At 45.3% G+C, this 23,810-nt stretch overlaps 1 protein-coding gene across 6 annotated transcripts in view; it reads left to right on the forward strand.

Moving 5' to 3' along the window:
- Positions 1-23,810, forward strand: part of LOC141781385 (CASK interacting protein 2) — a 135,470-nt gene that overhangs the window by 58,920 nt on the left and 52,740 nt on the right. For all 6 annotated transcript variants that reach the window (XM_074657100.1, XM_074657102.1, XM_074657105.1 and 3 more), the window contains exon 7: positions 18,650-18,745. In XM_074657100.1, coding sequence (XP_074513201.1) covers positions 18,650-18,745 — 96 coding nt within the window. The remainder of the gene's footprint in view (positions 1-18,649; positions 18,746-23,810) is intronic.

A 23,810-nucleotide genomic window follows, 5' to 3' on the forward strand; every position in this document is an offset into this window, starting at 1 on the left:
CGGTATGGTGGTAACGTTATGGTATGGAGGTAACGTTATGGTATGGAGGTAACGTTATGGTATGGAGGTAACGTTACGGTATGGTGGTAACGTTAGGGTATGGAGGTAACGTTACGGTATGGAGGTAACGTTATGGTATGGTGGTAACGTTATGGTGTGGAGGTAACGTTATGGTGTGGAGGCAACGTTATGGTGCGGTGGTAACGTTATGGTCTGGAGGTAACGTTACGGTATGGAGGTAACGTTATGGTACGGCGGTAACGTTATGGTATGGAGGTAAAGTTATGGTACGGAGGTAACGTTATGGTATGGAGGTAGCTTATGGTATGGTGGTAACGTTACGGTATGGTGGTAACGTTATGGTATGGAGGTAACGTTATGGTATGGTGGTAACGTTACGGTATGGAGGTAACGTTACGGTATGGAGGTAACGTTACGGTATGGAGGTAACGTTATGGTATGGTGGTAACGTTACGGTATGGAGGTAACGTTACGGTATGGAGGTAACGTTATGGTATGGTGGTAACGTTACGGTATGGAGGTAACGTTACGGTATGGTGGTAACGTTATGGTATGGTGGTAACGTTATGGTATGGAGGTAACGTTATGGTATGGAGGTAACGTTATGGTATGGTGGTAACGTTATGGTATGGAGGTAACGTTATGGTATGGAGGTAACGTTATGGTATGGTGGTAACGTTATGGTATGGAGGTAACGTTACGGTATGGAGGTAACGTTATGGTATGGTGGTAACGTTACGGTATGGAGGTAACGTTACGGTATGGAGGTAACGTCATGGTATGGAGGTAATGTTATGGTATGGTGGTAACGTTATGGTATGAAGGTAACGTCATGGTATGGAGGTAACGTTACGGTATGGTGGTAACGTTATGGTATGGTGGTAACGTTATGGTATGGAGGTAACGTTATGGTATGGAGGTAACGTTATGGTATGGTGGTAACGTTATGGTATGGAGGTAACGTTACGGTATGGAGGTAACGTTATGGTATGGTGGTAACGTTACGGTATGGAGGTAACGTTACGGTATGGAGGTAACGTCATGGTATGGAGGTAATGTTATGGTATGGTGGTAACGTTATGGTATGAAGGTAACGTCATGGTATGGAGGTAATGTTATGGTATGGAGGTAACGTTACGGTATGGTGGTAACGTTATGGTATGGAGGTAACGTTATGGTATGGAGGTAACGTTATGGTATGGAGGTAACGTTACGGTATGGTGGTAACGTTAGGGTATGGAGGTAACGTTACGGTATGGAGGTAACGTTATGGTATGGTGGTAACGTTATGGTGTGGAGGTAACGTTATGGTGTGGAGGCAACGTTATGGTGCGGTGGTAACGTTATGGTCTGGAGGTAACGTTACGGTATGGAGGTAACGTTATGGTACGGCGGTAACGTTATGGTATGGAGGTAAAGTTATGGTACGGAGGTAACGTTATGGTATGGAGGTAGCTTATGGTGTGGAGGTAACGTTATGGTGTGGAGGCAACATTATGGTGTGGTGGTAACATTATGGTATGGAGGTAACGTTATGGTACGGCGGTAACGTTATGGTATGGAGGTAACGTTATGGTACGGCAGTAACGTTATGGTATGGAGGTAAAGTTATGGTACGGCGGTAACGTTATGGTATGGAGGTAACGTTATGGTGTGGAGGTAAAGTTATGGTATGGAGGTAACGTTATGGTATGGAGGTAACGTTATGGTATGGAGGTAACGTTACGGTATGGCGGTAACGTTAGGGTATGGTGTTAACGTTATGGTATGGAGTAACGTTATGGTATGGAGGTAACGTTATGGTATGGAGGTAACGTTATGGAGGTAACGTTATGGTATGGTGTTAACGTTATGGTATGGAGTAACGTTATGGTATGGAGGTAACGTTATGGTATGGAGGTATATGGAGGTAACGTTATGGTATGGAGGTAACGTTATGGTATGGAGTAACGTTATGGTATGGAGGTAACGTTATGGTATGGCGGTAACGTTATGGTATGGAGGTAAAGTTATGGTACGGCGGTTACGTTATGGTATGGAGGTAGCGTTATGGTGTGGAGGTAACGTTATGGTATGGAGGCAACGTTATGGTACGGCGGTAACGTTATCGTATGGAGGTAAAGTTATGGTACGGCGGTTACGTTATGGTATGGAGGTAGCGTTATGGTGTGGAGGTAACGTTATGGTGTGGAGGCAACGTTATGGTGCGGTGGTAACGTTATGGTCTGGAGGTAACGTTACGGTATGGAGGTAACGTTATGGTACGGCGGTAACGTTATGGTATGGAGGTAAAGTTATGGTACGGAGGTAACGTTATGGTATGGAGGTAACGTTACGGTATGGCGGTAACATTATGGTATGGAGGTAACGTTACCGTATGGAGGTAACGTTATGTATGGAGGTAACGTTATGGTATGGAGGTAACGTTATGGTATGGAGGTAACGTTATGGTATGGAGGTAACGTTATGGTATAGTGGTAACGTTAGGGTATGGAGGTAACGTTACGGTATAGCGATAACGTTACGGTATGGAGGTAACGTTATGGTATGGTGGTAACGTTACGGTATGGTGGTAACGTTATGGTATGGTGGTAACGTTATGGTATGGAGGTAACGTCATGGTATGGTGGTAACGTTATGGTATGGTGGTAACGTTAGGGTATGGAGGTAACGTTACGGTATGGCGGTAACGTTACGGTATGGAGGTAACGTTACGGTATGGAGGTAACTTCATGGTATGGTGGTAACGTTATGGTATGGAGGTAACGTCATGGTATGGAGGTAACGTTATGGTATGGAGGTAACGTTATGGTATGGTGGTAACGTTATGGTATGGAGGTAACGTTATGGTACGGCGGTAACGTTATGGTATGGAGGTAAAGTTATGGTACGGCGGTAACGTTATGGTATGGAGGTAACGTTATGGTGTGGAGGTAAAGTTATGGTATGGAGGTAACGTTATGGTATGGAGGTAACGTTATGGTATGGAGGTAATGTTATGGTATGGTGGTAACGTTATGGTATGGAGGTAACGTTACGGTATGGCGGTAACGTTAGGGTATGGAGGTAACGTTACGGTATGGAGGTAATGTTACGGTATGGAGGTAACGTTATGGTATGGTGTTAACGTTATGGTATGGAGTAACGTTATGGTATGGAGGTAACGTTATGGTATGGAGTTATATGGAGGTAACGTTATGGTATGGAGGTAACGTTATGGTATGGAGTAACGTTATGGTATGGAGGTAACGTTATGGTATGGAGGTAACGTTATGGTATGGAGGTAACGTTATGGTATGGTGGTAACGTTATGGTGTGGAGGTAACGTTATGGTGTGGAGGCAACGTTATGGTGTGGTGGTAACGTTATGGTATGGAGGTAACGTTACGTATGGAGGTAACGTTATGGTATGGAGGTAATGTTATGGTATGGTGGTAACGTTATGGTATGGAGGTAATGTTATGGTATGGTGGTAACGTTATGGTATGGAGGTAACGTTATGGTATGGCGGTAACGTTATGGTATGGAGGTAACATTATGGTACGGCGGTAACGTTATGGTATGGAGGTAAAGTTATGGTACGGCGGTTACGTTATGGTATGGAGGTAGCGTTATTGTGTGGAGGTAACGTTATGGTGTGGAGGCAACGTTATGGTGCGGTGGTAACGTTATGGTCTGGAGGTAACGTTACGGTATGGAGGTAACGTTATGGTACGGCGGTAACGTTATGGTATGGAGGTAAAGTTATGGTACGGAGGTAACGTTATGGTATGGAGGTAGCTTATGGTGTGGAGGTAACGTTATGGTGTGGAGGTAACATTATGGTGTGGTGGTAACGTTATGGTATGGAGGTAACGTTATGGTATGGAGGTAACGTTATGGTATGGTGGTAACGTTATGGTATGGAGGTAACGTCATGGTATGGAGGTAACGTTATGGTATGGAGTAACGTTATGGTATGGAGGTAACGTTATGGTATGGAGGTAACGTTATGGTATGGTGTTAACGTTATGATATGGAGTAACGTTATGGTACAGAGGTAACGTTATGGTATGGAGGTAACATTATGGTATGGAGGTAAAGTTATGGTACGGTGGTAACGTTATGGTATGGAGGTAACGTTATGGTGTGGAGGTAACGTTATGGTATGGTGGTAACGTTAGGGTATGGAGGTAACGTTACGGTATGGCGGTAACGTTACGGTATGGAGGTAACGTTACGGTATGGAGGTAACTTCATGGTATGGTGGTAACGTTATGGTATGGAGGTAACGTCATGGTATGGAGGTAACGTTATGGTATGGAGGTAACGTTATGGTATGGTGGTAACGTTATGGTATGGAGGTAACGTTATGGTACGGCGGTAACGTTATGGTATGGAGGTAAAGTTATGGTACGGCGGTAACGTTATGGTATGGAGGTAACGTTATGGTGTGGAGGTAAAGTTATGGTATGGAGGTAACGTTATGGTATGGAGGTAACGTTATGGTATGGAGGTAATGTTATGGTATGGTGGTAACGTTATGGTATGGAGGTAACGTTACGGTATGGCGGTAACGTTAGGGTATGGAGGTAACGTTACGGTATGGAGGTAATGTTACGGTATGGAGGTAACGTTATGGTATGGTGTTAACGTTATGGTATGGAGTAACGTTATGGTATGGAGGTAACGTTATGGTATGGAGGTATATGGAGGTAACGTTATGGTATGGAGGTAACGTTATGGTATGGAGTAACGTTATGGTATGGAGGTAACGTTATGGTATGGAGGTAACGTTATGGTATGGAGGTAACGTTATGGTATGGTGGTAACGTTATGGTGTGGAGGTAACGTTATGGTGTGGAGGCAACGTTATGGTGTGGTGGTAACGTTATGGTATGGAGGTAACGTTACGTATGGAGGTAACGTTATGGTATGGAGGTAATGTTATGGTATGGTGGTAACGTTATGGTATGGAGGTAACGTTATGGTATGGCGGTAACGTTATGGTATGGAGGTAACGTTATGGTACGGCGGTAACGTTATGGTATGGAGGTAAAGTTATGGTACGGCGGTTACGTTATGGTATGGAGGTAGCGTTATTGTGTGGAGGTAACGTTATGGTGTGGAGGCAACGTTATGGTGCGGTGGTAACGTTATGGTCTGGAGGTAACGTTACGGTATGGAGGTAACGTTATGGTACGGCGGTAACGTTATGGTATGGAGGTAAAGTTATGGTACGGAGGTAACGTTATGGTATGGAGGTAGCTTATGGTGTGGAGGTAACGTTATGGTGTGGAGGTAACATTATGGTGTGGTGGTAACGTTATGGTATGGAGGTAACGTTATGGTATGGAGGTAACGTTATGGTATGGTGGTAACGTTATGGTATGGAGGTAACGTCATGGTATGGAGGTAACGTTATGGTATGGAGTAACGTTATGGTATGGAGGTAACGTTATGGTATGGAGGTAACGTTATGGTATGGTGTTAACGTTATGATATGGAGTAACGTTATGGTACAGAGGTAACGTTATGGTATGGAGGTAACATTATGGTATGGAGGTAAAGTTATGGTACGGTGGTAACGTTATGGTATGGAGGTAACGTTATGGTGTGGAGGTAACGTTATGGTGTGGAGGCAACGTTATGGTGTGGTGGTAACGTTATGGTATGGAGGTAACGTTATGTATGGAGGTAACGTTATGGTATGGAGGTAATGTTATGGTATGGAGGTAACGTTATGGTATGGCGGTAACGTTATGGTATGGCGGTAACGTTATGGTATGGAGGTAGCTTATGGTGTGGAGGTAACGTTATGGTGTGGAGGCAACATTATGTTGTGGTGGTAACGTTATGGTATGGAGGTAACGTTATGGTACGGCGGTAACGTTATGATATGGAGGTAAAGTTATGGTACGGCGGTAACGTTATGGTATGGAGGTAACGTTATGGTGTGGAGGTAACGTTATGGTGTGGAGGCAACGTTATGTTGTGGTGGTAATGTTATGGTATGGAGGTAACGTTACGGTATGGAGGTAAAGTTACGGTATGGAGGTAAAGTTATGGTACGGCGGTAACGTTATTGTATGGAGGTAAAGTTATGGTACGGCGGTTACGTTATGGTATGGAGGTAGCGTTATGGTGTGGAGGTAACGTTATGGTATGGAGGTAACGTTATGGTATGGAGGTAAAGTTATGGTACGGCGGTTACGTTATGGTATGGAGGTAGCGTTATGGTGTGGAGGTATCGTTATGGTATGGAGGTAACGTTATGGTATGGAGGTAACGTTATGGTGTGGAGGTAACGTTACGGTATGGAGGTAACGTTACGGTATGGAGGTAACGTTACGTATGGAGGTAACGTTATGGTATGGAGTTAACGTTATGGTATGGAGGTAACGTTATGGTATGGAGGTAACGTTATGGTAAGGCGGTAACGTTATGGTATGGATGTAACGTTATGGTACGGCGGTAACGTTATGGTATGGAGGTAAAGTTATGGTATGGCGGTAACGTAATGGTATGGAGGTAACGTTATGGTGTGGAGGTAACGTTATGGTATGGAGGTAACGTTATGGTGTGGAGGTAACGTTATGGTATGAAGGTAACGTTACGGTATGGAGGTAACGTTATGGTATGGAGGTAACGTTACGGTATGGTGGTAACGTTATTGTATGGAGGTAACGTTACGGTATGGTGGTAACGTTATGGTATGGAGGTAACGTTACGGTATGGCGGTAACGTTACGGTATGGAGGTAACGTTACGGTATGGAGGTAACGTTACGGTATGGAGGTAACGTTATGGTATGGAGGTAAAGTTATGGTACGGCGGTTACGTTATGGTATGGAGGTAGCGTTATGGTGTGGAGGTAACGTTATGGTGTGGAGGCAACGTTATGGTGCGGTGGTAACGTTATGGTCTGGAGGTAACGTTACGGTAAGGAGGTAACGTTATGGTACGGCGGTAACGTTATTGTATGGAGGTAGCTTATGGTGTGGAGGTAACGTTATGGTGTGGAGGCAACATTATGGTGTGGTGGTAACGTTATAACGTTATGGTATGGAGGTAACGTTATGGTATGGAGGTAGCTTATGGTGTGGAGGTAACGTTATGGTGTGGAGGCAACATTATGGTGTGGTGGTAACGTTATAACGTTATGGTATGGTGGTAACGTTATGGTATGGAGGTAACGTTATGGTATGGAGGTAACGTTATGGTATGGTGGTAACGTTATGGTGTGGAGGTAACGTTATGGTGTGGAGGCAACGTTATGGTGTGGTGGTAACGTTATGGTATGGAGGTAACGTTACGTATGGAGGTAACGTTATGGTATGGAGGTAATGTTATGGTATGGTGGTAACGTTATGGTATGGAGGTAACGTTATGGTATGGCGGTAACGTTATGGTATGGAGGTAACGTTATGGTACGGCGGTAACGTTATGGTATGGAGGTAAAGTTATGGTACGGCGGTTACGTTATGGTATGGAGGTAGCGTTATTGTGTGGAGGTAACGTTATGGTGTGGAGGCAACGTTATGGTGCGGTGGTAACGTTATGGTCTGGAGGTAACGTTACGGTATGGAGGTAACGTTATGGTACGGCGGTAACGTTATGGTATGGAGGTAAAGTTATGGTACGGAGGTAACGTTATGGTATGGAGGTAGCTTATGGTGTGGAGGTAACGTTATGGTGTGGAGGTAACATTATGGTGTGGTGGTAACGTTATGGTATGGAGGTAACGTTATGGTATGGAGGTAACGTTATGGTATGGTGGTAACGTTATGGTATGGAGGTAACGTCATGGTATGGAGGTAACGTTATGGTATGGAGTAACGTTATGGTATGGAGGTAACGTTATGGTATGGAGGTAACGTTATGGTATGGTGTTAACGTTATGATATGGAGTAACGTTATGGTACAGAGGTAACGTTATGGTATGGAGGTAACATTATGGTATGGAGGTAAAGTTATGGTACGGTGGTAACGTTATGGTATGGAGGTAACGTTATGGTGTGGAGGTAACGTTATGGTGTGGAGGCAACGTTATGGTGTGGTGGTAACGTTATGGTATGGAGGTAACGTTATGTATGGAGGTAACGTTATGGTATGGAGGTAATGTTATGGTATGGTGGTAACGTTATGGTATGGAGGTAACGTTATGGTATGGCGGTAACGTTATGGTATGGAGGTAGCTTATGGTGTGGAGGTAACGTTATGGTGTGGAGGCAACATTATGTTGTGGTGGTAACGTTATGGTATGGAGGTAACGTTATGGTACGGCGGTAACGTTATGATATGGAGGTAAAGTTATGGTACGGCGGTAACGTTATGGTATGGAGGTAACGTTATGGTGTGGAGGTAACGTTATGGTGTGGAGGCAACGTTATGTTGTGGTGGTAATGTTATGGTATGGAGGTAACGTTACGGTATGGAGGTAAAGTTACGGTATGGAGGTAAAGTTATGGTACGGCGGTAACGTTATTGTATGGAGGTAAAGTTATGGTACGGCGGTTACGTTATGGTATGGAGGTAGCGTTATGGTGTGGAGGTAACGTTATGGTATGGAGGTAACGTTATGGTATGGAGGTAAAGTTATGGTACGGCGGTTACGTTATGGTATGGAGGTAGCGTTATGGTGTGGAGGTAACGTTATGGTATGGAGGTAACGTTATGGTATGGAGGTAACGTTACGGTGTGGAGGTAACGTTACGGTATGGAGGTAACGTTACGGTATGGAGGTAACGTTACGTATGGAGGTAACGTTATGGTATGGAGTTAACGTTATGGTATGGAGGTAACGTTATGGTATGGAGGTAACGTTATGGTAAGGCGGTAACGTTATGGTATGGATGTAACGTTATGGTACGGCGGTAACGTTATGGTATGGAGGTAAAGTTATGGTATGGCGGTAACGTAATGGTATGGAGGTAACGTTATGGTGTGGAGGTAACGTTATGGTATGGAGGTAACGTTATGGTGTGGAGGTAACGTTATGGTATGAAGGTAACGTTACGGTATGGAGGTAACGTTATGGTATGGAGGTAACGTTACGGTATGGTGGTAACGTTATTGTATGGAGGTAACGTTACGGTATGGTGGTAACGTTATGGTATGGAGGTAACGTTACGGTATGGCGGTAACGTTACGGTATGGAGGTAACGTTACGGTATGGAGGTAACATTACGGTATGGAGGTAACGTTATGGTATGGAGGTAAAGTTATGGTACGGCGGTTACGTTATGGTATGGAGGTAGCGTTATGGTGTGGAGGTAACGTTATGGTGTGGAGGCAACGTTATGGTGCGGTGGTAACGTTATGGTCTGGAGGTAACGTTACGGTAAGGAGGTAACGTTATGGTACGGCGGTAACGTTATTGTATGGAGGTAGCTTATGGTGTGGAGGTAACGTTATGGTGTGGAGGCAACATTATGGTGTGGTGGTAACGTTATAACGTTATGGTATGGAGGTAACGTTATGGTATGGAGGTAGCTTATGGTGTGGAGGTAACGTTATGGTGTGGAGGCAACATTATGGTGTGGTGGTAACGTTATAACGTTATGGTATGGTGGTAACGTTATGGTATGGAGGTAACGTTATGGTATGGAGGTAACGTTATGGTATGGTGGTAACGTTATGGTATGGAGGTAACGTCATGGTATGGAGGTAACGTTATGGTATGGAGTAACGTTATGGTATGGAGGTAACGTTATGGTATGGAGGTAACGTTATGGTATGGTGTTAACGTTATGATATGGAGTAACGTTATGGTACAGAGGTAACGTTATGGTATGGAGGTAACGTTATGGTATGGAGGTAAAGTTATGGTACGGTGGTAACGTTATGGTATGGAGGTAACGTTATGGTGTGGAGGTAACGTTATGGTGTGGAGGCAACGTTATGGTGTGGTGGTAACGTTATGGTATGGAGGTAACGTTACGTATGGAGGTAACGTTATGGTATGGAGGTAATGTTATGGTATGGTGGTAACGTTATGGTATGGAGGTAACGTTATGGTATGGCGGTAACGTTATGGTATGGAGGTAGCTTATGGTGTGGAGGTAACGTTATGGTGTGGAGGCAACATTATGTTGTGGTGGTAACGTTATGGTATGGAGGTAACGTTATGGTACGGCGGTAACGTTATGATATGGAGGTAAAGTTATGGTACGGCGGTAACGTTATGGTATGGAGGTAACGTTATGGTGTGGAGGTAACGTTATGGTGTGGAGGCAACGTTATGTTGTGGTGGTAATGTTATGGTATGGAGGTAACGTTAAGGTATGGAGGTAAAGTTACGGTATGGAGGTAAAGTTATGGTACGGCGGTAACGTTATTGTATGGAGGTAAAGTTATGGTACGGCGGTTACGTTATGGTATGGAGGTAGCGTTATGGTGTGGAGGTAACGTTATGGTATGGAGGTAACGTTATGGTATGGAGGTAAAGTTATGGTACGGCGGTTACGTTATGGTATGGAGGTAACGTTATGGTGTGGAGGTAACGTTACGGTATGGAGGTAACGTTACGGTATGGAGGTAACGTTACGTATGGAGGTAACGTTATGGTATGGAGTTAACGTTATGGTATGGAGGTAACGTTATGGTATGGAGGTAACGTTATGGTAAGGCGGTAACGTTATGGTATGGATGTAACGTTATGGTACGGCGGTAACGTTATGGTATGGAGGTAAAGTTATGGTATGGCGGTAACGTAATGGTATGGAGGTAACGTTATGGTGTGGAGGTAACGTTATGGTATGGAGGTAACGTTATGGTGTGGAGGTAACGTTATGGTATGAAGGTAACGTTACGGTATGGAGGTAACGTTATGGTATGGAGGTAACGTTACGGTATGGTGGTAACGTTATTGTATGGAGGTAACGTTACGGTATGGTGGTAACGTTATGGTATGGAGGTAACGTTACGGTATGGCGGTAACGTTACGGTATGGAGGTAACGTTACGGTATGGAGGTAACGTTACGGTATGGAGGTAACGTTATGGTATGGAGGTAAAGTTATGGTACGGCGGTTACGTTATGGTATGGAGGTAGCGTTATGGTGTGGAGGTAACGTTATGGTGTGGAGGCAACGTTATGGTGCGGTGGTAACGTTATGGTCTGGAGGTAACGTTACGGTAAGGAGGTAACGTTATGGTACGGCGGTAACGTTATTGTATGGAGGTAGCTTATGGTGTGGAGGTAACGTTATGGTGTGGAGGCAACATTATGGTGTGGTGGTAACGTTATAACGTTATGGTATGGAGGTAACGTTATGGTATGGAGGTAGCTTATGGTGTGGAGGTAACGTTATGGTGTGGAGGCAACATTATGGTGTGGTGGTAACGTTATAACGTTATGGTATGGTGGTAACGTTATGGTATGGAGGTAACGTTATGGTATGGAGGTAACGTTATGGTATGGAGGTAACGTTATGGTATGGTGGTAATGTTATGGTATGGAGGTAACGTTATGGTACGGCGGTAACGTTATTGTATGGAGGTAACGTTATGGTACGGCGGTAACGTTATGGTACGGCGGTAACGTTATGGTATGGAGGTAACGTTATGGTATGGTGGTAATGTTATGGTATGGAGGTAACGTTATGGTATGGAGGTAACGTTATGGTATGGAGTTAACGTTATGGTATGGAGGTAACGTTATGGTACGGAGGTAACGTTATGGTATGGTGGTAACGTTATGGTATGGAGGTAACGTTATGGAGGTAACGTTATGGTATGGAGGTAACGTTATGGTATGGAGGTAACGTTATGGAGGTAACGTTATGGTATGGTGGTAACGTTATGGTATGGAGGTAACGTTATGGAGGTAACGTTACGGTATGGAGGTAACGTTATGGTATGGAGGTAACGTTATGGAGGTAACGTTATGGTATGGAGGTAACGTTATGGTATGGAGGTAACGTTATGGAGGTAACGTTATTGTATGGTAGTAACGTGGCGGTGGAGCCGGCCGTCGCTCTCGTCTCCGTGGTCAAACGGGCCGACGCTACGACTGTAGAGCACCCAGATACTGACATTTGTGTTCTCTGCATTGAAACGGCCCCGATGGAGCTGACCATGGATGATAAAGAGAACGGAGCTGACGGGAGATACTATGTATCTATGGAGATACTAAATACATCTATGGAAACCAGATTGATGGATTATATTCACCAGAAGTATAAAACATTATAAATTAAAAAGATAAACTCCACTAATCTGTGAGGGAAACTTCTTTATTCTTTGATACCTGGGTTGCTGGATAATCAATGTAATCAATAATTCCTGCCAATGATCCTGATCTATTTGACTTCAGGACGTCTCTGACTACAGACATGCTGAACATCAAACATTCTACTGGATTCATTTAGAGATTTATAGAAGTTAAAGTCTCTAGAAGTGATGATTCATCTGGTTCCCTTCATGGTCTAGAGGTCAACAAGTTAACAACAATCAATACATCACAATATAGAACCATAATACTGATCAATATCAATACATATAGAACCACAATACTGATCAATATCAATACATATAGAATCACAATACTGATCAATATCAATACATATAGAACCACAATACTGATCAATATCAATACATATAGAATCACAATACTGATCAATATCAATACATATAGAACCACAATACTGATCAAGAGATGGTGATAGTATTGATCAGGAGTTGGTGATAGTATTAATCAGGAGATGGTGGTAGTATTGATCAGGAGTCCTCATCCTCATCTGCAACCGCTTATCCCGTTAGGGGTCGCGGGGGGGCTGGAGCCGATCCCAGCCGACATTGGGCGAAGGCGGGGTACACCCTGGACAGGTCGCCAGTCCATCACAGGGCTGACACATAGAGACAGAAAACCATTCACACTCACATTCACACCTACGGGCAATTTAGAGTCAACAATTAACCTAACCTGCATGTCTTTGGACTGTGGGAGGAAACCGGAGTACCCGGAGAAAACCCACGCTCACACGGGGAGAACATGCAAACTCCACACAGAAGGGCCCCAAGCCAGATTTGAACCTGCAACCCTCTAGCTGTGAGGCGCCAGTGCTAACCACTGCACCACCGTGCAGCCTACTTGATCAGGAGTTGGTGATAGTATTGATCAGGAGATGGTGATAGTATTGATCAGGAGATGGTGATAGTATTGATCAGGAGATGGTGATAGTACTGATCAGGAGTTGGTGATAGTATTGATCTGGAGATGGTGATAGTATTGATCAGGAGGTGGTGAAAGTATTGATCAGGAGATGGTGGTAGTATTGATCAGGAGTTGGTGATAGTATTGATCAGGAATTGGTGATAGTATTGATCAGAAGATGGTGATAGTATTTATCAGGAGATGGTGGTAGTATTGATCAGGAGATGGTGGTAGTATTTATCAGGAGTTGGTGATAGTATTGATCAGGAGATGGTGATAGTATTGATCAGGAGATGGTGATAGTATTGATCAGGAGATGGTGATAGTATTGATCAGGAGATGGATCGTCCCGGCTCTGGGAGAAACATGTTGGACTCTGTGAAGAGGACCGGCTCCCTGATCAGAGGATCAGAGGAGGACGGAGGAGGACCTGATTGGATTTGTGGGGATTCAGACGTGATCGATTTTGGAGGACGACGGCGGGGGATGTATGGGGGGGATAGATTTGGGGTGATCAGATTTTCGGTGGGGGTGTGATTAGTGACCCTGTTTGTGTCCCAGCAGAACAGATGTGATGAAATGAACACTGCAGAGGGTTTTAGGTCAGATTCGGTGTTGTTGTTCAGACCAGGATTAGGATGAATGGAGCCGGTGGTTAAACCCCCACTGAGGACTGAGGACCACGTTCGGACTGTTTAATGAGATTTAACATCTGAGTCGTTCTTTATTAAAAAATGAAGACCATAAACACATCAACATATTGTTGTTGTTCTTTATCACGTTAATGTCAACACTGAGATGAAATCAGCTCCGGAGAGAGAACACAGTAGATGTGACGTGTTCTATTGACTCTTTATTTCTGGTCGTGTCTAGAAGGTAACCCGTGGGTTGGTTAAGGTTAGGCGTTGATCTATTTAAAGGTACTAAATACGGAATACCTGTTGCCTCCACACGGCTCTCAACATGGCGACGGCTGAGCCGACGGCTAGCAGCTAACAGCGCTAACGGTACAAACAACAGCAACGGTGCTGACAGAGCTAACGGTGGTAACGGAGCTAACGGTGCTAATCTAGTCGGTCGGATGGCGTTATCTGTAACCGCCGTGTGACCGCCGTGTGACCGCCGTGTGAGAGCAGTGCAGATCGGTTTGACATTGCAGATAGCTGTTTGATACTTTATTATGCCCTAACCCCTAACCCTAACCCCTAACCCCTAACCCTAACCCCTAACCCCTTACCCCTTACCCCTAACCCCTAACCCTAACCCCTAACCCTAACCCCTAACCCTTACCCCTTACCCCTTACCCCTAACCCTAACCCCTAACCCCTTACCCCTTACCCCTAACCCCTAACCCTAACCCCTAACCCTTACCCCTTACCCCTAACCCCTAACCCTAACCCCTAACCCCTTACCCCTTACCCCTAACCCCTAACCCTAACCCCTAACCCTTACCCCTTACCCCTAACCCTAACCCCTAACCCCTTACCCCTTACCCCTAACCCCTAACCCTAACCCCTAACCCTTACCCCTTACCCCTAACCCCTAACCCTAACCCCTAACCCCTTACCCCTTACCCCTAACCCCTAACCCTAACCCCTAACCCTTACCCCTAACCTCTAACCCCTAACCTTATCACCTTTAAACAAATTGATTTCAATTAAAAAGAGGTTGAAATATTCTCCGACAGATTGAAGAAATCTTCCTTTGTTCTGGTGCTTGAAATACATCTCGCTGATAATACTTCGGTACTTCGGTACTTCTGTACTTCTGTACTTCAGTACTTCAGTACTTCTGTACTTCTGTACTTCAGTACTTCTGTACTTCGGTACTTCTGTACTTCTGTACTTCGGTACTTCTGTACTTATACCTGGACGAGATTTTGAATGCAGGACTTTTTCTTTCAGTGGTGTATTTTTGTGTTTGGTGTTATATTATATATATATATATATATATATATATATAAACTGGAAAAACAAAGTTCGGAAACTTGTGTTTGGTGGATTATTTCTCTGTTGTTACAATGCTAATGGTCATTGTATTTTACATCGTTGGAAAGCCTGTTTATTGACCTTCACAATGATGCCCAACTTGTAAGGATCATGTATTTGTGGGATGAGCAGCACAGCTGATTATGTGGGTAGCGCCCAAGAAAAATTCGCCAAAATGCTCCATCAATGGTAAACAGTGTATTCTCCTGTTGGAATTGACTCTTGTTTTGAGTTGTTTGGTGGATTGGATGATTGAACTCTCTATCAGTAACAAGGAACAAACAAGACATATTGGCTATTTTACACTTTATTCATTGAATCCACCGTCAGGAGTCTCAGTAGGTGGAAGATCCATACGCAGCCACAACAGCCTGGCACCTCCTCCTCATGCTGGTCACCAACCTGGTCACACGTTGCTGTGGGATGGCGTTCCATTCCTCAACCAGGATTGGTTGCAGGTCAGCCAGCGTGGTTGTGTTGGTCACTCTAACACGTACAGCACGCCCAAGCTGATCCCACAAGTGTTGAGTTGGGTTGAGGTGTGGACTCTTGGCAGGCCGTTCCATTCTCTCTCCTCCCACATTGTGGAGGTAGTCTGTGATAACCCTGGCTCTGTGGGGGGGGGGCGTTGTCATCTTTGAGGATGAAGTTAGGTCCCAGATTGTGGAGATATGGGATCACCACTGGCTGCAGAATCTCATCCCGATATCTCCCTGCATTGAGATGGCCTTCAATGATGACAAGCCTTGTTTTGCCAGTGAGGGAGATGCCCCCCCCCCACACCATGACACTGCCCCCACCAAAAGCTGTTATTCCATCGGTTCAACAATCAGCAGAGCGTTCTCCACGTCGTCTCCATACTTTGACCTGCCTTCCAACTTTGGCAGACAGAACCTGGACTCATCACTGAACATGACATTCCCCCACATGTTCAGGTTCCTTTGTCTGTGTTGTCGACACCAGCGCCAACCGGCCTGACGGTGAAGGGCAGTCATTGCAGGCTTCCTGGTAGCCTTATGAAAATACACTGTTTACCATTGGAAGAGCATTTTGGCAAATTTTTCTTGGGCGCTCCCCACATAATCAGCTGTGCTGCTCATCCCACAAATACATGATCCTTACAAGCTGGACATCATTGAGAAGGTAAATAAACAGACTTTCCAACGATGTAGAATACAATGACCATTAGCATTGGAACGACAGAGAACTAATCCACCAAACACAAGTTTCCAAACTTTGTTTTTCCAGTATATATACTGATATATATATATATATATATATATATATATATACTGATATATATATATATATATATATATGTATGTATTATTGCTCCTTTTAGTTGAGTAAATATTATGAGTACTTCTTCCACCACTGACACCATCATTTAAAGGTTCCAGTTGTTGTTTTTAAGACATAGCGTTCTTTTTTAAGACGACCACAAACACATGCTGTATATATATATATACATATATATATCTATATATGTATATAGATATATATAGATATATATATGTAAATGTTCATATTTATGTACCTCTTCATAGCAGTCTGTGAGTGCTCTAAGCCTGTTGGAACAGCGGCCCATAAAATGTTCAAATTACAACTTTGATTGTTTAACATTATTTGATATTACATAATATCACCTGGTTCTGCCTAACGAGTACTTCAGATACTTAAGTACTTCAGATACTTCAGTACTTCTGATACTTCAGTACTTCTGATACTTCAGTACTTCAGATTCTTCAGTACTTCTGATACTTCAGTACTTCTGATACTTCAGTACTTCTGATACTTCAGTACGTCAGATACTTCAGTACTTCTGATACTTCAGTACTTATGATACTTCAGTACTTCTGATACTTCAGTACTTATGATACTTCAGTACTTCAGTACTTCAGATACTTCAGTACTTCTGATACTTCAGTACTTCAGTACTTCAGATACTTCAGTACTTCAGATACTTCAGTACTTCTGATACTTCAGTACTTCAGATACTTCAGTACTTCAGATACTTCAGTACTTCAGTACTTCAGTACTTCAGATACTGCAGTACTTCAGATACTTCAGTACTTCTCATACTTCAGTACTTCAGTACTTCAGTACTTCTGATACTTCAGTACTTCAGATACTTCAGTACTTCAGATACTTCAGTACTTCAGTACTTCAGTACTTCAGATACTTCTGATACTTCAGTACTTCTCATACTTCAGTACTTCAGTACTTCAGTACTTCTGATACTTCAGTACTTCAGTACTTCAGATACTTCAGTACTTATGATACTTCAGTACTTATGATACTTCAGTACTTCAGTACTTCAGATACTTCAGTACTTCAGATACTTCAGTACTTCAGTACTTCAGTACTTCAGATACTGCAGTACTTCAGATACTTCAGTACTTCTCATACTTCAGTACTTCAGTACTTCAGATACTTCAGTACTTCTGATACTTCAGTACTTCAGATACTTCAGTACTTCAGATACTTCAGTACTTCTGATACTTCAGTACTTCAGTACTTCAGTACTTCAGTACTTCAGATACTTCTGATACTTCAGTACTTCACATACTTCAGTACTTCAGATACTTCTGATACTTCTGATACTTCAGTACTTCAGTACTTCAGATACTGCAGTACTTCAGATACTTCAGTACTTCTCATACTTCAGTACTTCAGTACTTCAGATACTTCAGTACTTCTGATACTTCAGTACTTCAGATACTTCAGTACTTCAGATACTTCAGTACTTCTGATACTTCAGTACTTCAGTACTTCAGTACTTCAGATACTTCTGATACTTCAGTACTTCACATACTTCAGTACTTCAGATACTTCTGATACTTCTGATACTTCAGTACTTCAGTACTTCTGTTGCCGGCTTATTTTTTACTAAAATAACATTTTGAATGCAGATTTTTGTAATTTATAATTATGTGGTTTCGTTTTGTGTTTTTTCTTCTTTTACTGTGTTTTGAAGTTTCCAGTTGAATGCTGTTGTTGTTTCTAAGACATGGAGTGTTTTTATGCTTACAGATATTATTATTACATATATATATATATAATATTATTATATGTTCGTGGTCTGTGAATGATCTGCATGTTGGAACTAAAAGCTTTTGTCACAGCTGTCTCTGTGTTTATTATCTAAGAGATTAACGAGAAGATTATATTCTATATTCTATTCCTTTGTGTTCTTTCAGTTTAAACTGATGCAAACAGTCCGCCTTAATGTAATCCATCCTGCAGAGCCGTGATAACAACACACATCTGTGTCCCCGTTTACGTCCTCTGATTGGCCGACAGCTGGTGAAACATTACAGCATCGCCATAACGCGAACCCTCTGAGGGCCGCGCCGCCGCCGAGCTCTGCCGGTGTTTCGTTCGTTGCTGACGGGTCACAAAGCAGAACATCTCTTTGTACCGCAGGATCTTCTGGTTGTGTAGATCTTTTCTGTCCTCTTGTGCTTTTCATTCATTAAATTATGTTTGTTTGTTGGTTTTCAGTCGGAGATGTTGCTGCAGCATCAGTCCAACCCCTGTCTGGTCAACAAGGCCAAGAAGACTCCTCTGGACCTGGCCTGTGAGTTCGGAAGAGTCCAGGTGAGTTGTTGTGGGGACTCTCCTCCCTTGTGGGGACCCTCCTCTCTTGTGGGGACCCTCCTCCCTTGTGGGGACCCTGGCATTCAGCTGGTTTGGGGTTGTAATCGGGGTCGGTGTTGAGAAGGTCTCCTCAAAGTCCTGCTGAGTGAAACCTGTTGGAGACACACAGTCACAGCTGGACAAACACACACACAAACACAGGTTTGATTGTGTTGCCATGGCGACCTCTCTGTCAGTCAACATCACGTTGTTGCAGCTACACAAACAATCTTCATCAGTCGGACTCGTGATGAAGATTCTGTACCGAAGAAGACCTGAAACATCAACTCATGTTCAAGATGTTTACTGAGTTAGAGGTTCTATAGATCCAGAGAGAAGAGACGTCTGTAGACCCAGAGGACAGAAGAGACGTCTACAGACCCAGAGGACAGAAGAGACGTCTACAGACCCAGAGGACAGAAGAGACGTCTACAGACCCAGAGGACAGAAGAGACGTCTACAGACCCAGAGGACAGAAGAGACGTCTGTAGACCCAGAGGACAGAAGAGACGTCTACAGACCCAGAGGACAGAAGAGACGTCTACAGACCCAGAGGACAGAAGAGACGTCTACAGACCCAGAGGACAGAAGAGACGTCTACAGACCCAGAGGACAGAAGAGACGTCTACAGACCCAGAGGACAGAAGAGACGTCTGTAGACCCAGAGGACAGAAGAGACGTCTACAGACCCAGAGGACAGAAGAGACGTCTACAGACCCAGAGGACAGAAGAGACGTCTACAGACCCAGAGGACAGAAGAGACGTCTACAGACCCAGAGGACAGAAGAGACGTCTGTAGACCCAGAGGACAGAAGAGACGTCTACAGACCCAGAGGACAGAAGAGACGTCTACAGACCCAGAGGACAGAAGAGACGTCTACAGACCCAGAGGACAGAAGAGACGTCTGTAGACCCAGAGGACAGAAGAGACGTCTACAGACCCAGAGGACAGAAGAGACGTCTACAGACCCAGAGGACAGAAGAGACGTCTACAGACCCAGAGGACAGAAGAGACGTCTGTAGACCCAGAGGACAGAAGAGACGTCTACAGACCCAGAGGACAGAAGAGACGTCTACAGACCCAGAGGACAGAAGAGACGTCTGTAGACCCAGAGGACAGAAGAGACGTCTACAGACCCAGAGGACAGAAGAGACGTCTACAGACCCAGAGGACAGAAGAGACGTCTACAGACCCAGAGGACAGAAGAGACGTCTGTAGACCCAGAGGACAGAAGAGACGTCTACAGACCCAGAGGACAGAAGAGACGTCTACAGACCCAGAGGACAGAAGAGACGTCTACAGACCCAGAGGACAGAAGAGACGTCTACAGACCCAGAGGACAGAAGAGACGTCTACAGACCCAGAGGACAGAAGAGACGTCTACAGACCCAGAGGACAGAAGAGACGTCTGTAGACCCAGAGGACAGAAGAGACGTCTACAGACCCAGAGGACAGAAGAGACGTCTACAGACCCAGAGGACAGAAGAGACGTCTGTAGACCCAGAGGACAGAAGAGACGTCTACAGACCCAGAGGACAGAAGAGACGTCTACAGACCCAGAGGACAGAAGAGACGTCTGTAGACCCAGAGGACAGAAGAGACGTCTACAGACCCAGAGGACAGAAGAGACGTCTACAGACCCAGAGGACAGAAGAGACGTCTGTAGACCCAGAGGACAGAAGAGACGTCTACAGACCCAGAGGACAGAAGAGACGTCTACAGACCCAGAGGACAGAAGAGACGTCTGTAGACCCAGAGGACAGAAGAGACGTCTGTAGACCCAGAGGACAGAAGAGACGTCTACAGACCCAGAGGACAGAAGAGACGTCTACAGACCCAGAGGACAGAAGAGACGTCTACAGACCCAGAGGAGAGAAGAGACGTCTGTAGACCCAGAGGACAGAAGAGACGTCTACAGACCCAGAGGACAGAAGAGACGTCTACAGACCCAGAGGACAGAAGAGACGTCTACAGACCCAGAGGACAGAAGAGACGTCTACAGACCCAGAGGACAGAAGAGACGTCTACAGACCCAGAGGACAGAAGAGACGTCTGTAGACCCAGAGGACAGAAGAGACGTCTGTAGACCCAGAGGACAGAAGAGACGTCTGTAGACCCAGAGGACAGAAGAGACGTCTACAGACCCAGAGGACAGAAGAGACGTCTGTAGACCCAGAGGACAGAAGAGACGTCTACAGACCCAGAGGACAGAAGAGACGTCTACAGACCCAGAGGACAGGATGAAGGTCTACAGACCCAGAGGACAGAAGAGACGTCTACAGACCCAGAGGACAGAAGAAACGTCTGTAGACCCAGAGGACAGAAGAGACGTCTACAGACCCAGAGGACAGAAGAGACGTCTGTAGACCCAGAGGACAGGATGAAGGTTTATAGACCCAGAGGACAGAAGAGACGTCTACAGACCCAGAGGACAGGATGAAGGTTTATAGACCCAGAGGACAGTATGAAGGTCTACAGACCCAGAGGACAGAAGAGACATCTACAGACCCAGAGGACAGAAGAGACGTCTACAGACCCAGAGGATAGAAGAGACGTCTACAGACCCAGAGGACAGAAGAGATGTCTACAGACCCAGAGGACAGGATGAAGGTCTACAGACCCAGAGGACAGAAGAGACGTCTACAGACCCAGAGGACAGAAGAGACATCTGTAGACCCAGAGGACAGAAGAGACGTCTGTAGACCCAGAGGACAGAAGAGACGTCTACAGACCCAGAGGACAGGATGAAGGTCTACAGACCCAGAGGACAGAAGAGACGTCTACAGACCCAGAGGACAGAAGAGACATCTGTAGACCCAGAGGACAGAAGAGACGTCTGTAGACCCAGAGGACAGAAGAGACGTCTGTAGACCCAGAGGACAGAAGAGACGTCTACAGACCCAGAGGACAGAAGAGACGTCTGTAGACCCAGAGGACAGAAGAGACGTCTACAGACCCAGAGGACAGGATGAAGGTCTACAGACCCAGAGGACAGAAGAGACGTCTACAGACCCAGAGGACAGAAGAGACATCTGTAGACCCAGAGGACAGAAGAGACGTCTGTAGACCCAGAGGACAGAAGAGACGTCTGTAGACCCAGAGGACAGAAGAGACGTCTACAGACCCAGAGGACAGAAGAGACGTCTGTAGACCCAGAGGACAGAAGAGACGTCTACAGACCCAGAGGACAGAAGAGACGTCTACAGACCCAGAGGACAGAAGAGACGTCTACAGACCCAGAGGACAGAAGAGACGTCTGTAGACCCAGAGGACAGAAGAGACGTCTACAGACCCAGAGGACAGAAGAGACGTCTACAGACCCAGAGGACAGAAGAGACGTCTGTAGACCCAGAGGACAGAAGAGACGTCTACAGACCCAGAGGACAGGATGAAGGTCTACAGACCCAGAGGACAGAAGAGACGTCTACAGACCCAGAGGACAGAAGAAACGTCTGTAGACCCAGAAGACAGAAGAGACGTCTACAGACCCAGAGGACAGAAGAGACGTCTGTAGACCCAGAGGACAGGATGAAGGTTTATAGACCCAGAGGACAGGATGAAGGTTTATAGACCCAGAGGACAGAAGAGACATCTACAGACCCAGAGGACAGAAGAAACGTCTGTAGACCCAGAGGACAGAAGAGACATCTACAGACCCAGAGGACAGAAGAAACGTCTGTAGACCCAGAGGACAGAAGAGACGTCTACAGACCCAGAGGACAGAAGAGACGTCTGTAGACCCAGAGGACAGGATGAAGGTTTATAGACCCAGAGGACAGGATGAAGGTTTATAGACCCAGAGGACAGAAGAGACATCTACAGACCCAGAGGACAGAAGAAACGTCTGTAGACCCAGAGGACAGGATGAAGGTTTATGACTTCACTTCTCAGAACCGGACCTGGAGACCTGGTCTTTAGTGAACCGGACCTGGAGACCTGGTATTTAGTGAACCGGACCTTGAGACCTGGTCTTTAGTGAACCGGACCTGGAGACCTGGTCTTTAGTGAACCGGACCTTGAGACCTGGTATTTAGTGAACCGGACCTTGAGACCTGGTCTTTAGTGAACCGGACCTTGAGACCTGGTCTTTAGTGAACCGGACCTTGACACCTGGTCTTTAGTGAACCGGACCTGGAGACCTGGTCTTTAGTGAACCGGACCTGGAGACCTGGTCTTTAGTGAACCGGACCTTGAGACCTGGTCTTTAGTGAACCGGACCTTGAGACCTGGTCTTTAGTGAATCGGACCTTGAGACCTGGTCTTTATTGAACCGGACCTGGACACCTGGTCTTTATTGAACCGGACCTTGAGACCTGGTCTTTAGTGAACCGGACCTTGAGACCTGGTCTTTAGTGAACCGGACCTTGAGACCGGGTCTTTATTGAACCGGACCTGGAGACCTGGTCTTTAGTGAACCGGACCTTGAGACCTGGTCTTTATTGAACCGGACCTGGACACCTGGTCTTTAGTGAACCGGACCTTGAGACCTGGTCTTTCTTGAACCGGACCTGGAGACGGGGCAGATAGTGGTGTCAAGTGATCCAGTTCATGGTTCTGTCTTCTGGTCGAGGTCCGTTCTTTAAGTATTCAGCCTCAGCTGGACTTTAGCTTCCAGCTGTGACTCACTGCTGCCAAACATCTGGACTCATTTATGGTGTTTTGGGTCTCTGAGGTTTCCCCTCATCCTCAGATCCTCTGATGCTGTCTGCTGGTCCTCATTGTGTCTGCTGGTCCTCATTGTGTCTGCTGGTCCTCATTGTGTCTGCTGGTCCTCATTGTGTCTGCTGGTCCTCGTTGTGTCTGCTGGTCCTCGTTGTGTCTGCTGGTCCTCATTGTGTCTGCTGGTCTTCATTGTGTCTGATGGTCCTCATTGTGTCTGCTGGTCTTCATTGTGTCTGCTGGTCCTCGTTGTGTCTGTGGTCCTCATTGTGTCTGATGGTCCTCATTGTGTCTGCTGGTCCTCATTGTGTCTGCTGGTCTTCATTGTATCTGCTGGTCCTCATTGTGTCTGCTGGTCTTCATTGT

Source organism: Sebastes fasciatus, chromosome 13 (genome assembly GCF_043250625.1).
Source record: "Sebastes fasciatus isolate fSebFas1 chromosome 13, fSebFas1.pri, whole genome shotgun sequence".
NCBI lineage: Eukaryota > Metazoa > Chordata > Actinopteri > Perciformes > Sebastidae > Sebastes > Sebastes fasciatus.